The sequence below is a fragment of the Ananas comosus genome, linkage group 18 (genome assembly GCF_001540865.1).
Source record: "Ananas comosus cultivar F153 linkage group 18, ASM154086v1, whole genome shotgun sequence".
Taxonomy (NCBI): domain Eukaryota; kingdom Viridiplantae; phylum Streptophyta; class Magnoliopsida; order Poales; family Bromeliaceae; genus Ananas; species Ananas comosus.
Window position 1 is genome coordinate 6,861,811 of NC_033638.1, and position 14,649 is coordinate 6,876,459.

Genomic DNA, 14,649 nt, shown 5'->3' on the forward strand with positions numbered 1-14,649 from the left:
ATATCAAAGACTGTGAACGATTCACCGTCTTTTTGAGGAATTCCTGACGTGGCGCCCACGTGGCGAGAGGAGGGTTAGTTTCACAAATAAAAATTTTACAGGGGTAGCTTGGCAAATACGAAATTTCACAAGGTTATTTTCGAAAAAAGTCCGTTAGGATGTATATGTAGCATTGCTTAGGGATAATATCTAATATATACGTTTCAAAACTTTTGAAATATCTTAAATATTTGTATTTTTTTGTTTCAAATATAACTCTCGTATATTTCTCTGTTATTCAAAGATAATTTCACTGTTAATATATGTTAAGTCATCTCGGGTTTAAACTCGAGTTAAATTTCTACCGGAGTTAAAAAGAAATCAAAATACCTCCTTTACTCATAACTCAAGAAAAAATAAGAAAAATGGGTGACAATTATTACTTAGCCGTTCACTAACATAATTCAACTTTAGAGGTATATTTGAAATGACTTGAAATGTTAAAAGAAATTTTTTAAAATATTAACCTTTTAAGAGAGAAATAAAAAAATTATAATTTTTTTAGGGATAAATAAGCTATTTCTCCTTACAAATAATTGTGTTGTATCCTATAGGGCTAATAAATTTATTTTTCATTGAAAAAGAACTCTGTTTTATTTATGATTCAATTTGCAAATTTTTTTATCATATAGTTCTCATGTTAAGCATAATAAATAATTAATTGAGGCTAAAAATATATTGTAATTTTGGTGTGAATCAATTTTCTTCTTTGTCCAAATTAATATGATTTTTTTATTTACTATTTATATGGTGTAATTTGTTGCAATTAATTAGTTTTAATTTGATATACTTTAGTTTAGGCAATTTTGAAAGGGACCCTTTACTTTGTTTTTAAACTTTTTTGAAAACAATAACTCGGCAAAAGAGGGGTTAAATCTCTATAACACCTCATTCAGGGGGTTGTAGAATTTTTAAAAATTTTTAGTAAAAACAAAGTAATGAAATAAGGGTAAAAAATAGGTGTTTTTCCATGAAAAGTGTCGTAAAATTACAGCCAAAAATGGACTTAGGTGTAGCACACATCACTTTTCTTTTGATTTAGACCCTTTCTAATTTTTTTAAGGCAAAAGTATATTTCTATTTTTTCTAAGACCCACTCAAATTCAAATTATTTTGAATTAAGTAAAGTTAGTCAAAAACAAAATCCCAAATTTAATGACTACAATCACTTTTTTAACAAATAAAACTAGATCAAATAACAATTAATAACTCATTGAGTTATTAAATTTGATTAAATTATAACTTAACTAAGTATAAAAACTCAAATAAAAAAAATTAAAAGGCGAGTGGTCCCAATGAAAAAAATTAAGGAGGCTATTCAAAAAATTAAGGAGGCTATTCAGAGACTGAAGTACAATATATATACAAAAATTTAAAAAACATTCAAATTCAAAGCAAGATAAATGAACCATTATATGAATCACCTTCTGCTCTTTGGGACGAAATAAAAAAGAATTTATTTTTATTCTATTTTGTGCCCTCTCTTATTGCTCTATTCGGAACTTCGGAACTGGACGAGAAAGAATTTTCTAAGAATCGGTGTGAATCAAAGAAAGAAAGAGATCTTCAGCCTCTCACTCTATTTTCTTAGTCAATCGGAATGGACCGGGGATGATTTTTTTTTTTTCTTTTTATTTTTAACCCCAACGTACTGCCTCATTTGGGAAAGATCGAAGCAGGATGTCACAGACTTAAGCTAAATCACTCCTCTAGTCCGTGTGGCATTCGCCTTCCTTTGCGAAGTGAGCAAGCCTATTTCTCTACTTGCTGAGTCAGAATCTACTAGTTCTAAGACTAAATACAAGAGAGAGTGTTTGAGGAAACTAAGTACTCCGCTACTTAAAAAAATAGGACTATAATATGCCTCTTGTGTCTCACCTCTTACTCTCTCCTTTTTGCATATTTAATCGTGGGGCGCGGAGGTCCAGACTAATAACAAGGAATTAGGCTCGCCCATCTTCGAGCAGGAAAACTATATAACACTATTAACGGTATGTCTCGTTAAACCTCCTTTACTAGTACTATACAAATTGTACGAATTTTGAAGTGATCCAACGGCTAAAAATCACAAGCACAGATGTTTCCATGCTTTCAAAAGCACCGGAGCTCAACTCCATAATGTACACTGTATTGAACTTACAGAGATAATTTTAGTTCCTGCTCCCAAATGGTTCCATTAATAATGCAGACCCTGGAAAAATTAGAGAAGTTTTCGGACATCAACAGCAGTCCCAAAGCAGAAACGGCAGACTGCAGAAGATGGTTCTGGGCAATGTACAGACTGTAATACATAGCAATTGAATCACAAGCAGCAATTTGCAGAGCTAGTTATCTCAATCTGAAAATTTCAGAGAAGAATGAACAAAAGACAGATTCATAGAAGATTGAGCAAACATAACTTCAGTATGATCAGAAAACATGCCGAAAAATGATCACATAATGATAATATCGGTAATATGTAAAGAACGCTGTGGACTGTATGGACAAAAATAGCAATTGTTCAAACGCCACTCGGCCTTCAGAAAACCCTAAATACAAAAGCATAGATCTAAAACTGTCTAATGTAGTTCTCCATTTTTTAAAAAAAATGCCCCTTTTTCCCCCCTTCTCTTACAATAACCATTCCCTCTATAGCCAAATGATCTACAAGGAGGCTTCGCAATCCAATGCAGTTACAAAATTCAAATATCTATCCAGGGATAAGATATATCCTTAAAGAGCATTCAACCCGAATCTCATGGAAGAGAACTGTGAAGCAGCATCGACGGCCGAAACAGAACTTCCGCCTTATTCACGGACACTAACCAGGAAAAGTAGAGATTTATATATATTTTGACTTTGGCTCACGAATTTCCAACCCATAACTCAATTCTCCGATGCGACCCACTCAATTCTCGAGAAGCTTCTCCATCTTTAAATACCTTTGACTACTCGTTCGTACTGTCAAAGCTACCTCGCGTGTTAGCCTGCTTCCTCTCTCTCCAATTCTCGCCCCATAGTTTGGCCTCCGCAATAGCCCGCTGCCTGTCAGAATTTCTTTGTGTCTCTCTGTTCTTTCGTGCGTGAACTGGACTTCCATACTGAAATTCCTGCATTTCTGATTCATCTAAGCCGCTTTTCCTTCCAGAATCCGCTCCAGAGTTTGCTCCTTTAAGGGACTCCTTCCGCCTCAAATCAGGTGAATTAGGGTTCGGAGATTGGACGGAGTTTTGGGCGTCAGGCAAACGGATGCTTCTCCTGTCCTCCCGGACCCTCGGAATAGACGGGCCTGATCGAGTGCTTTGTACGGAAGCTGCATTTGGGTTATGGGTTTGAGAAGCAAGATAAGAAAGAGCTGTTACGACGTCCCCTATGAGAGGTCGAGTTGCCGCTTGCTCTTGCAAACACATTGCTGCAATAGCTAAAGCTTGATATAGTCCCCTCGAAGGAAAGCGGTTTTGGAGCAATGGATCAGCCATCTTGGGGAACTTCCTTCGGTCCTTGAATAATGGACGGGCCTGCAGATCAGATCAAAGGAAAGGCATGGTAACTATCAATGGTTGGAATATGGAAACAGAAAAGCCAGGAATATCTATCTTTTTATGTCAACAGAGTCTCAAGAATTATCCTTCAATGTTTATGGAACCATGTTGTTGAGTTTTTTGTGACTTGCCAGGTACCTACTTTAAAAAAACTATTTGACCAATCAAAATTTGCAAAATCTTTCACTATATGTGAAAGTATTTCCATTTATACCTGCAACATACCCTTGGATGTATATCTGCTTTAGTGTCAAAATTTGCATCTATATTCTTAATAGTAATCCATATTTGCATCGATGTCCATCAAAGCAATTTTAACTATACAATGCATGATAATTAAGGTACAAAGCATAATAACCAGCATAACCTTCAAACAATTTTTTTTGCAAATTGCTCTCTATATATTGATGGTTAACTCAGCATCTATCACGGCACCTTTGGGGCATTCAAGTCAATTTACAAACTCCAGCTAAAATTAACTAAAATTGCCTCTCTATAATTCTGTTTTTATGCGAGGGAATAGGAGCAAATTTATGCAGTTTATGGGACAACACTGCAACAAGACACTTTTAGGGGTTTTACAAGCAAATACATGCATTTTTAGGGTATATGCGCAAAAATCCTTATGATATAATGTATGTCATGGTCTTGCAGAAACAGCATAGTGGTAAACCACTTTGTCGAATTTTTAAACAAGTAAGAGAAATACAGAGCAAACTTACCCATGCAACAAGATTTTGCTCTCCAGCAGGCCGAGTGTTATCAATTGCTTTCCGCCCCGTGATGAGTTCAAGGAAAACCACACCGAAACTATAAACATCAGATTTAACCGTTAGCTGCCCAGTCATAGCGTATTCAGGAGCACAGTAGCCATATGTTCCCATAACCCGGGTAGAGACGTGAGTCTTGTCGCCAACTGGGCCGAGTTTTGCAAGCCCAAAGTCTGATAATTTTGGATGAAAACCCTCACCAAGAAGGATATTTGATGATTTGAAATCTCTGTAAATAACAGGGGGATTCGCCTTGTCGTGAAGATGTTCTAAGCCCTTAGCTGCACCTGCAGCTATCTTCATACGTGTATTCCAGTCGAGAGGTTCCTTGTCGGGTGGAAGATCTATGGGAAAATGCAGTTCATCGGTCAAATATTTCATAGCGGTGTATGATTATGGAGTTAAATGTACACGGCAACAGATCCTTGAAAATCAAAAATCAAATGAATGTAGTTCTTCTCTGATTTGATAAGGAGAACAAAAAAATTGTGCTTTATTGCAGAGGGATCTGGGTAAATTCAGGACATAAGCAATTGACAGACAACAAACATGTATTGCAGAGAAGGGGGGGAAAAAGGGAATAAGAAGAAGAAAGAACCTTACATAGGCCTAACTTAGTCATGGACCAGATTTCTCCAAGTTTCTAACCCTTCCTTTTTAAAGAGAGAACTATAAGAGTTTGATCAAGGCACATCAAGTTATAAAACATCTGAACAGGCACTTCAATTGCCAAATTATCATTGTGTCACATACGAAATAAAACCAAAATGAGCAAAATTCAATATGATTAAAGGTGAAAAGGAACCTACAAATTATCATTGGGTCACACACGAAAAATGAGCAATTTTCCTTGGTTAAAGGTTTAAAAAGAAGACCTCTAATCACATATAAAACCGAAATTGATTTCTTGGCAGCAGAAAGTTCAACAAAGCAACACATCATCTACAGTTTGTCTTCGTAACATATAAGTCTACTAACACCACTCAAGTATGGGGTGTGAGAAGAGAATGTTAAGGTGGACCTTAAGGCTCTGTTTGGATGTTAGAATAAGCCGTACAAAAATTTTCTAGTATGACAGCAAGGAGTTTGATTTTTTGCATCTTCATAGGTCTTGTTATCCATGATTTGGGAGGTGAGGTGATTTATCTTATCTAAAAAATGATTTAAAGGTCGAATATAGTATCCAATTTAAATATTTGATCACACTCCTTATCAATCAAACATACAAATTTCTTACATAAATTAAGGGGCACCGAACAAGATATTCATGCATCCAAACATGGCGTAAGGTGAATGAGATAGGAGGCCAGAAACTTGAAAAATGGTCAAAAGTGATTAGGAAAGAGTTAGCATCAATTTATTCAATGGAAGAGTGAGGATATAACTAAAAATCAAATACTTTGACAAAAGAAAATTCATGTGACTGATACAACAAAGTTTCTTTACTTTCATAATTTCCTATGGCTGACTCTCTACCCACCAGTAGGTGGCATGTTTTATGATTGGTAGTTCTAGCAAATTGACACTGTAAAAAATTGGTGAACTTCTCCATCAACAAGCAACCAGTTAAAATAACAACACAGCATTCGCAGTTATCATTGTCAGACCTAGTTTTATAACATATTAAAGTATAATATATCCAAACTACAACACTCAAAAAAACATGGTTATCTTAAAGTATTGGCCTTGTTTGTTCAGGTTATAAGCCAATTCCAATTACTCATAAATTAATTTCCATTGCACATATCTTGAGGTCAAAGCATTGATCAATTTAAGTGCATTTCTCATATAGCATAATTGCCCATCGTAATGACATGATTTCTAAGAGCTATCTTTTACGTTTAAGGAGTTATAATAAAAAGCAACTGCAAAAGTAGAAGAAACTTTCAAGCAGAGGGAAAATATAGGATCTAACCATGCAGGTGATCTTCTAGCGATCCCAACGGCATAAACTCATAAACAAGAAGGCGTTGATCACCGTCCGCACAATAACCTATAAGGTTGACTAGATTCGCATGATGCAAGAGACTCAGCATAAGGACTTCCACAAGAAACTCTCTATTTCCTTGAAGGCCGTTTCTATCAAGCTGTTTTACAGCAACAACCTGCTAAATGAAATATAGAACCCATTAGTCAACACCTACAATTTAGAACTGGCGTGTCACCAAAAACATGTATAGATTTATATAAACCTAGTTTTGAAATATATCTTATATTTGCTAAATAACAAGTTCGCTATAGCGTTCACATATAGAATGTGAAAAGTTAGGCTTCACCATAAATTAAAACCGAGACAAAAACCATGCAGAAAACCAATGTTAGAAAGGTTTCAACCTGTCCGCCCTCCAAACGCCCTTTATAGACACGGCCGAAACCGCCCTCGCCCAAGAGGCAATCTTGCCGGAAGTTCTTCGTGGCGGCGGCAAGCTCCCGAAAAGTGAAAGTTTGTGCGGCAATATGCGCCGTACTTTCCTCTTTTTGGACCGATCCTTCCTTCTTGGAGTCCGAACCGTTCCGCGACTTCAATTTATCTAACGCCGACAAGCAATTTTACATTAAGAAGTAATCTTAATAGAACAGTGCAAAGAACTTATAAAGTAATTGCTCTTCGACCTTCCGAACACCGACACTTGATCAATGCAACAGTAAAAACAATCTGAATCATGGACACTGCTATACACCGTAGAGATTTAGAACTTCTTTTTCATCCTATTTAATCCAATGTATGAAGAGTTAAATTAGTTTGGGTGATGTAATTTGATCATTACTCCCCTACTATACACTATTTCTATATCAAACCATCAATATAGCAGCATTAAAAGCTATAATGACTAGAGCTACATATTTCTATTCTTAGTAAACAAGATCCACTTATATATGAATACTCTGATCTCGATCAACACAGAAAATTAAAGTAAAATTTTGCACAAAATATTTACGCAAAGAGAAAAGAGATCAGTTTGATTCACTCAAAACTAAGATCTCAATTCCACAGATCAAACTCAAAAAAAAAAAAAAAAAAAAAAAAAGTCAGCTGATCAGAACTAAGAAAAGCAAGCGTTCCAAGCTCACATTAGCCAAAGGGGCAACCAAAAATTCCCCCAAAAATCCAATTTTTAACTGAAGAACCCTCACAAATCCAATTTTTAATCGGAAAAAAGGGAGCAAAATCCAATACCCGAGCTGATCCTCGACATGTGGCGAGACGATGGCGCCGCCGACGCATCCTTCTTCACATCGCCGCTCCCTTTCGCCCCACCCTTCCCCTCCTCCCCCTCGTGCGACGATCCAAAGCATGGGAAACAACCCATCCCAAAATTCGGAGCAAAACCCACCAAAAATCCACCAATTTGAGCCAAATTTGGGCCAAATTTGAGCCAAATTTCACCACCACTCCTCGATTCCTCCCAATCACATCAACGATTCGGAAATCAGGGATCGAATCAAAGAAGAAAAAGGGAAAAATTTGGGTGTAAAGGTCACAAATTGGCGTGTGTGCGTGAGAGAGAGAGAGACAGAGAGAGAGAGAGAGAGCAAAATAGGGAGATGGTAACAATAATGAAAAAGGGATGAGTAAATAAATAAGAGAGAGAGAGCGTAAAAAATAAAATAATGTACGGAAACACCCTTAACTATAACATATTTGGAAATGTGCCCCTCAACGTTAATTTTAGTTTTTGGTATTTAAGTAACTATTATAGCCAAAAAAATTATAAATTTTATAAAATTTATTGGTAATTCAACTAAAATAATGTACGGAAACACCCTTAACTATAACATATTTGGAAGAGAAACTCTCAACGTTAATTTTAGTTTTTGGTATTTAAGTAACTATTATAGCCAAAAAAATTATAAATTTTATAAAATTTATTGGTAATTCAACTAAATTTGATAAATCTATTTTTTTTAATAAAATTTATAATAACTAAGTATGAAAACTCAAATAAAAAACGTTAAAGTTGAGAGTTTCTCTATTAGATTTGATAAAATAAAAAATTCCAACAAAAAGGTCTTTCAACAAAAAGCTGAGTGTCCATTTCAAAATTGTCTATAGTTAAGGGGCTATCCATACATTTTTACCAAAAAAAAGGAAAGTGAAAAACGTAAGCGGTGGAAAACAATATTGGAATCCTAAAAGGAATCGGTTTGTAATTGTTTTCATTTCCTTTTTAAATTCAAAAATATTCAAGGGGGTTATTGAGTTTTCTTTTTCTTTTTAAATTATTTTCATTTATTTTAGGCACCTTCTAATTATAAATATTTAAATTAAGTAATTTAGTCAATTAAACTAAATTTCATCTGTTACCAATAAAACTGAAATAATTAATAAATAACAATAGATAATAAAAATATTAATTTTAATAAAAATTTTTGCTTAATAGCGAATAAAATAGAATAATTGATACCGAAAAATATACAAATTGTGAAATATCAATTAAATTAAAAAGTTATTTGAGAGGGCCTAAATTTAAGAGATTCTTAATACATTTTTACATGAAAATATATTCCATAAAAACTATTTTGGAAAGATATTTTTCCTTGTAATAATGTGGTATCGCGACTTCGCCACTATACTTTTTACTAATTATATAAAAAAAAAAAAGTACTCTTAACTTTTTCTGCAAAAAATTCTCAATAGACTATTGGTACATTGACAAATTAATATAGAAAATTAATATTGAGTATGCGGATTAGTCGCGAACACCATACAAAAAATAATATTTTGGAGAATCTACAGTAATATTTTTTGCTTATCTTACACTTCAAACTCAATATTTTTTGAATTTTTAGTCATTTTATCAGAGAATTTGATAGTTTAATACTCAGGATAAAAAATGTTATCATTATGTGCATAGAGTTTCGAGATTAAAATATTTTAACGACAAGTGCGGGGACTGAGTTGCAAACGTAGGAAAAATATAGGGACCACCCTCAACATTAATTTTTTTTGATTATAATTGGAAATTAAGTAATTCTAGTAAAAAAGTAATGACTTATTATTGGTGATTTTACTCAATTTAACGATTTTAACCACTTTTTAGTAAAATAAGTATATTAGTTAACACTTAATAACTAATCGAATCAATTAAATTTGATACAATGTTTAATGTAACTCAGCACAAAAACTCAAAAAAAAAATTTAAAAAAAAGGAACCAAAAAAAGTAAAAGTTGAGTGTATAAACCAAAACATGGAATAAATAGGTAAAATAAATTATAAAAATTTAAAAATTTAATCTATTAAGTGTAATGCAAAAAATTAACCCACGACCTTATAAAACGGAGGAATTTATATTTAACTCCGATAATAATTAGTCAAAAGATCACTTTTGTACAAAATAGGCTTATAATTGTATATTAATATTAATGGAGGGTCTTTTTCAAAAGGTTTATTATATTGAGGGTTTCTCCATACACTTTTACCTAAAAAAATTTTCCTTTTTTTAAAAAAAAATAAAACCTGTAGGAGGATGTGCAAGGTAGGTATTACCTGGGAAGTGAACATCCCTAAGTCAGCGATTTGGTTTGAATTTGGTTTCAAATTTATTTTAAGATAAAAAATATACAAAATTTATCTGAATTATAAACTATTTTGAGTCAGCTGCTCAGCCATTCAAAATTTTAATTTTACTATCCGAACTTTCAATTTGTTTGATTTGAATCAGATAATGACATTTTAACTTCAAATTTTTGAATGTGTCATTTATTTTCACAGGTTCTTGCAACTATAAAGTTAATTAAATTAAGTAATTAATTTAATATTTAAAGTCAAAATATTATTGACAAACTCAAATAAAATCAAAATTTTGAAATGTTGAGTAGCTGATTCAAAATAATTTATAGTTCAAATAAGTTTTGTACGTTTACTTGCTCTTACAAAAATTATTCTAAATTATGGCAAATTAAGTTAGATAACACCCCACTAATATTTCCAAATAGAGAATCAAATTTGGAGAATTCCAAAATTAAAAATGTATATGGAAATTTTTGTTTTACAAACTTTGATAATTGACTCAAACCAAAATATATCTAAAATGATTCAACATTAATAAAGTTAGGTTTACTCAATTTGTTAGCTTAGTGATATGTAAGTTTGATTAAAAAAAAAAAAAAAAAAAAAAAAAAAAAAAAAATCTTACCCCAATGCCACGTACTCCTATTATTCAGTTTAGGAATGCAAACGTGTCAAATCTGTCGGTAGGAGACTGGCCCTGCCTTCTGACAGGGTGAAATATATATCCCATATCTGGTCACGCCGATTTTTTAATTTTTTTCTTCAAATTTAAATAATTAAATTTAAAAATAATATCATTAAAGCAAATATTATTTTTAAAATTGCATTTATTTTAGGGAAAACTTCAAAAACCCCCCTTGTGGTTTCAATTTTTTTCACTTTAGTACCATGTGGTTTAAAATGTATCAAGTTAGTACCTTGTAGTTTCTCACTTTATCACTTTAGTACCCTGTGGTTTAAAGTGTGTCAAGTTAGTACCCTGTGGTTTTGCATTTTATCACTTTAGTGCCCTGTGGTTTTGATTTTGTATCAAATTAGTACCCTGTGATTTTTTAAACTATAGGGTACTAAAGTGATAAAGTGTGAAACCACAGGGTACTAAAGTGATAAAGTGCAAAACCACAGGGTACTAACTTGATACACTTTAAACCACAGGGTACTAAAATGAAAAAGTGTGAAACCAAAGAGGGGGTTTTTGAAGTTTTTCCTTTATTTTATAAAGAACTAAAGGCTTAAAACTCAAATAATATTCTATTGTTTGAAATTAAATTTACAAACTTTTCTTTATTAACTGATAGGTGGTATCTGAGACACTAACTCCTCAGGGAGGTAGAGATAAATCAACAGTAATAACCATTGGAAAATTTTTGATATTTTTTTTATAAATGTTGCATTTAACTTTGGCACGCAATGTAACCTCAATGTTTTAAAAAATCTAAGTCAAAAAGCGATCCGAAGATATTATTAAGTCAAAAGTTATTGATTTGACCCGTGGTTGAACCAGTAATGTTAACGTAACGTCATAAAATATTTAATTATTTTTTAATTTTATTATAATATATATTTTTTATTGTTATTATTCTAGTGTCATAGATAATTATAAAAAATTTATTTTTATATTAAATTAACTAAACTAGATATAACCAATCATCTCTAGAGCAAGTGGTAAAGGGCTTGGTGGTTGGTATCTAAGACCTAAGTTCGAATCCTAGTTGATTCACATTTTCAGTTAAGTTTATTTCTAAATAAAATAAACGAAGCGGGTAGCGTGCTGCCTATTTCTCAAAAAAAAAAAATTTATTTCTTTGTAATAAAAAATAAAATTAGCAAAAATTAATCATAAATAAAATTAAAAAATACGCTAATGAACAAAAAATAAAAAAAAATAAAAAAAATAGCTGGTTTGTTTAGAATCAAACCGATTCACTAATTCGCCAGTTGAACCGCTAGTTCAAATAATCCACAGCAAGATTTTCGCTTATTTAGTGCAAAGAATTGAATTGAACTATTTTATTAATTAGGTCACGGTCGAACCTGTCAAACTGACCGATTCCATCCAAATTTTAAAATAGTGTAATATTATTTGCATGGGGGGCTTTTTTGCGAATGAGTATTAATTATATGGGTTTATTAGTCAATGAAATTGATTTTAATATTCAATGCTCAAACATTTGAAAGGCAAATAATCAAAACAAAACAATAGGGAGCTTGTCAACTCAAAAGACTAGTTGAAAATTACCTCCAAAAAAAAGTAAAAAGAAAAACTAATGCTTGTTAAATTAAACAAAATAAATTTTTTTGCAAAAACCTAAATTATTAGATAACGATGTTATTAATTTTTTATATTCAACATCACTTTCATAGGGCCTTCCGTTTCTATACTATATTAAATTATATGAAATAACTTTTCTTTTTTAACAAAAACTTAATATATATTAATATTTATATTCAATAATTCTTGATAATTAATTAATCTTTCCTTTTTTTTTGGCCAATTTGCATAAAAAATTCACTAGTTTTGCGTTTTTGTAAAACTGGGCCATCTTTTTCAATTTTACAGATTCAGATCGGATTTTTAGAAAACTAACTAAAATATCCTTTTATTTTTTTTTTCTCTCTCCTCTTTTTTTGCTTGCGTTCTTTTTTTTTTTCTTGGCCGAAGAAGTCGGCGGAGGCGGAGGCGGAGGCGGAGGCGGAAACGGCCCCTCTGCCTCTGCCCCTCACGCACTGTTTCAAAATTCGTGTAATGCATGAGATAAATGGTCGATTAAATTGTCTCTAAATTGTCTCTAGAGAGAGAGGCTTTCCATGTTACTTTTGTTTGCAAAAGATTAATTTTATTTTACTATTATCCTATTAGAATTTTCTAATTTTATTTTTTAGAGTTCACTATATATATGGCAACTTTGGTAATAATTGATGGAAAATTATAGTGTTTCATGGATGAAATGGGACAAATTTATAAAAAAGACAAGAATAATGAATTCTAAACTATATATATGCGTTGATCTCCCACACTGGTGCCGTTTCGCCTAGAGTCTCCCCCTGCCACCTAGGGATGCAAATGGATCCGAGTTGGTGAAGCTCCCGCCCGATCCGTCTCGAATGGAGATGTAAATGGAAATAAAAAAATGTAGAAAAATATAATCCGTTCCGAATCCGTCCCGATCCGCCAAGTAAATAGAACAGAAGGCGGGAAATCCTTTTCTTCTTTCATTCCGCTTCGATCCATCAAAAATCCGCTCTCGCCCCGATATGCCCCGAATGGGACGGTAAGAGAGAGCCAACAATAAAATAAAAAATAATCCGTCCCAAATCCGTCCCGCCCCGACAAGAAATGGAGCGGGAGATGGGGGAACCCTCCAGCCCCCGAATCCCCCTATGTTTGCATCCCTAATCCGACCCCCTTTGTCAAACCTACCCTCTTTTAATAGTTGGGCTGACAATCAAATTTACTATTCGCAAGGCAGCTAGTTCTAGGTCGTTCATGTTCGGGTTATTGACAGCCCAACGCTACAGAAAAAAGGGATATATTTGAAGAAATTTTTTAAAATCAACAAATATATTTTGGTCACTCAGGGTAAATTTTTGAAGCTTTGAAAAGTATATTATATATTATTATCTTTTTTAATTTAATTCTTGTTTAGACGTAAGAACAAATTCTCTTGTTGACGATAACACATAAGGTTCAAAAATATTTTTCTATAAAAAGAGTTTGTTTTTTATTCATTGAAAATACTCCACATCCTGAATTTAGTAAAATAGTATATTTTATTTACAAAATAATTTATTTTATTCGAAAAATGAGTTAAAACTCAAATATGCTATACCATTCTAAATATTTAATCAAACTCTTAGCTTCTAATCACATTAGAAAATCGGAATAGAATATCACTCTATTAGAAAAAATGTAGGTATAGAAAAATCTTAGTCCATTAAGTTCTATGAACTGGGTCAGCCCGGGTCGGGCCGGGCTAGGTCGGGCCGGGTTGGGTGTGTTGGGTGGAGAACAAATCGACTTTGATTTGCTTAGTTAATTCCGTTATAAAAAATTTAGAAAAAATAAGTAAAACTACACAGAATTTATCTGAACTATAGACCATTTTGAATTGGCTATCCAATCTTTCGAAATTTTGGTTTTACTATCCAATCTTGCAATTTGTTTGATTTGAGTCAGTCGACAACGATATTTTGACTTTAAAATTTGAATGCATCATTTATTTTTACAGATTTAGTTAATATCCTTCGTGTAACTCTTCACAACCATAAATTTATTGAAGAAATTAGTTTAAATTTAAAAATCCAAGTATCGTTGATTGATACAAATCAAACAAATTAAAAAATTGGATAGAAAAATCAAAATTTTGAAAGGTTGAGTAGTTGATTCAAAAATAGGTCAGATAAGTTATATACATTTTTTTCATCCAAAAATAAAGTATTAGAATTTCATGTTCTTAACTATAACTTTATTGGTAAACTGTTAGGATAAGTGCTTTTAATTAAATAGAATCATAATCAAACTTTGATGGAAAGTCGATCTAAACTTTATATAAAAAGGTATTGATTCTGCCATCTTTTCATACGCATTCTGGTGAAGCAATATCATCAGTTCCACGGAAAAATGTCTGAGATAGGAGAAGAAACTAAGTTATCCGAGTTCGGTTGGTGACATTCATATCGGCACCAGATTTTTTCGCTTCTGCTTATTAATTAAGAATTTATTCTCTATGATGCTCTGTGAGTTATTTATTTTATATATGATTCTGAATTTTGATATATGTTTAATTTATTATTATTATGTTACAT

General features: G+C 32.5%; 1 protein-coding gene across 1 annotated transcript; it reads right to left on the bottom strand.

Moving 5' to 3' along the window:
• LOC109724221 (serine/threonine-protein kinase PBL27) lies at nucleotides 2,446–7,878 on the bottom strand. Its single transcript, XM_020252963.1, has 5 exons — nucleotides 7,509–7,878; nucleotides 6,665–6,861; nucleotides 6,246–6,435; nucleotides 4,283–4,674; nucleotides 2,446–3,536 (listed from the first exon to the last, which is right to left on the bottom strand). Exons 1-5 carry the CDS (start codon nucleotides 7,639–7,641, stop codon nucleotides 2,967–2,969), a joined length of 1,482 nt encoding a protein of 493 aa, XP_020108552.1. The 5' UTR covers nucleotides 7,642–7,878; the 3' UTR covers nucleotides 2,446–2,966.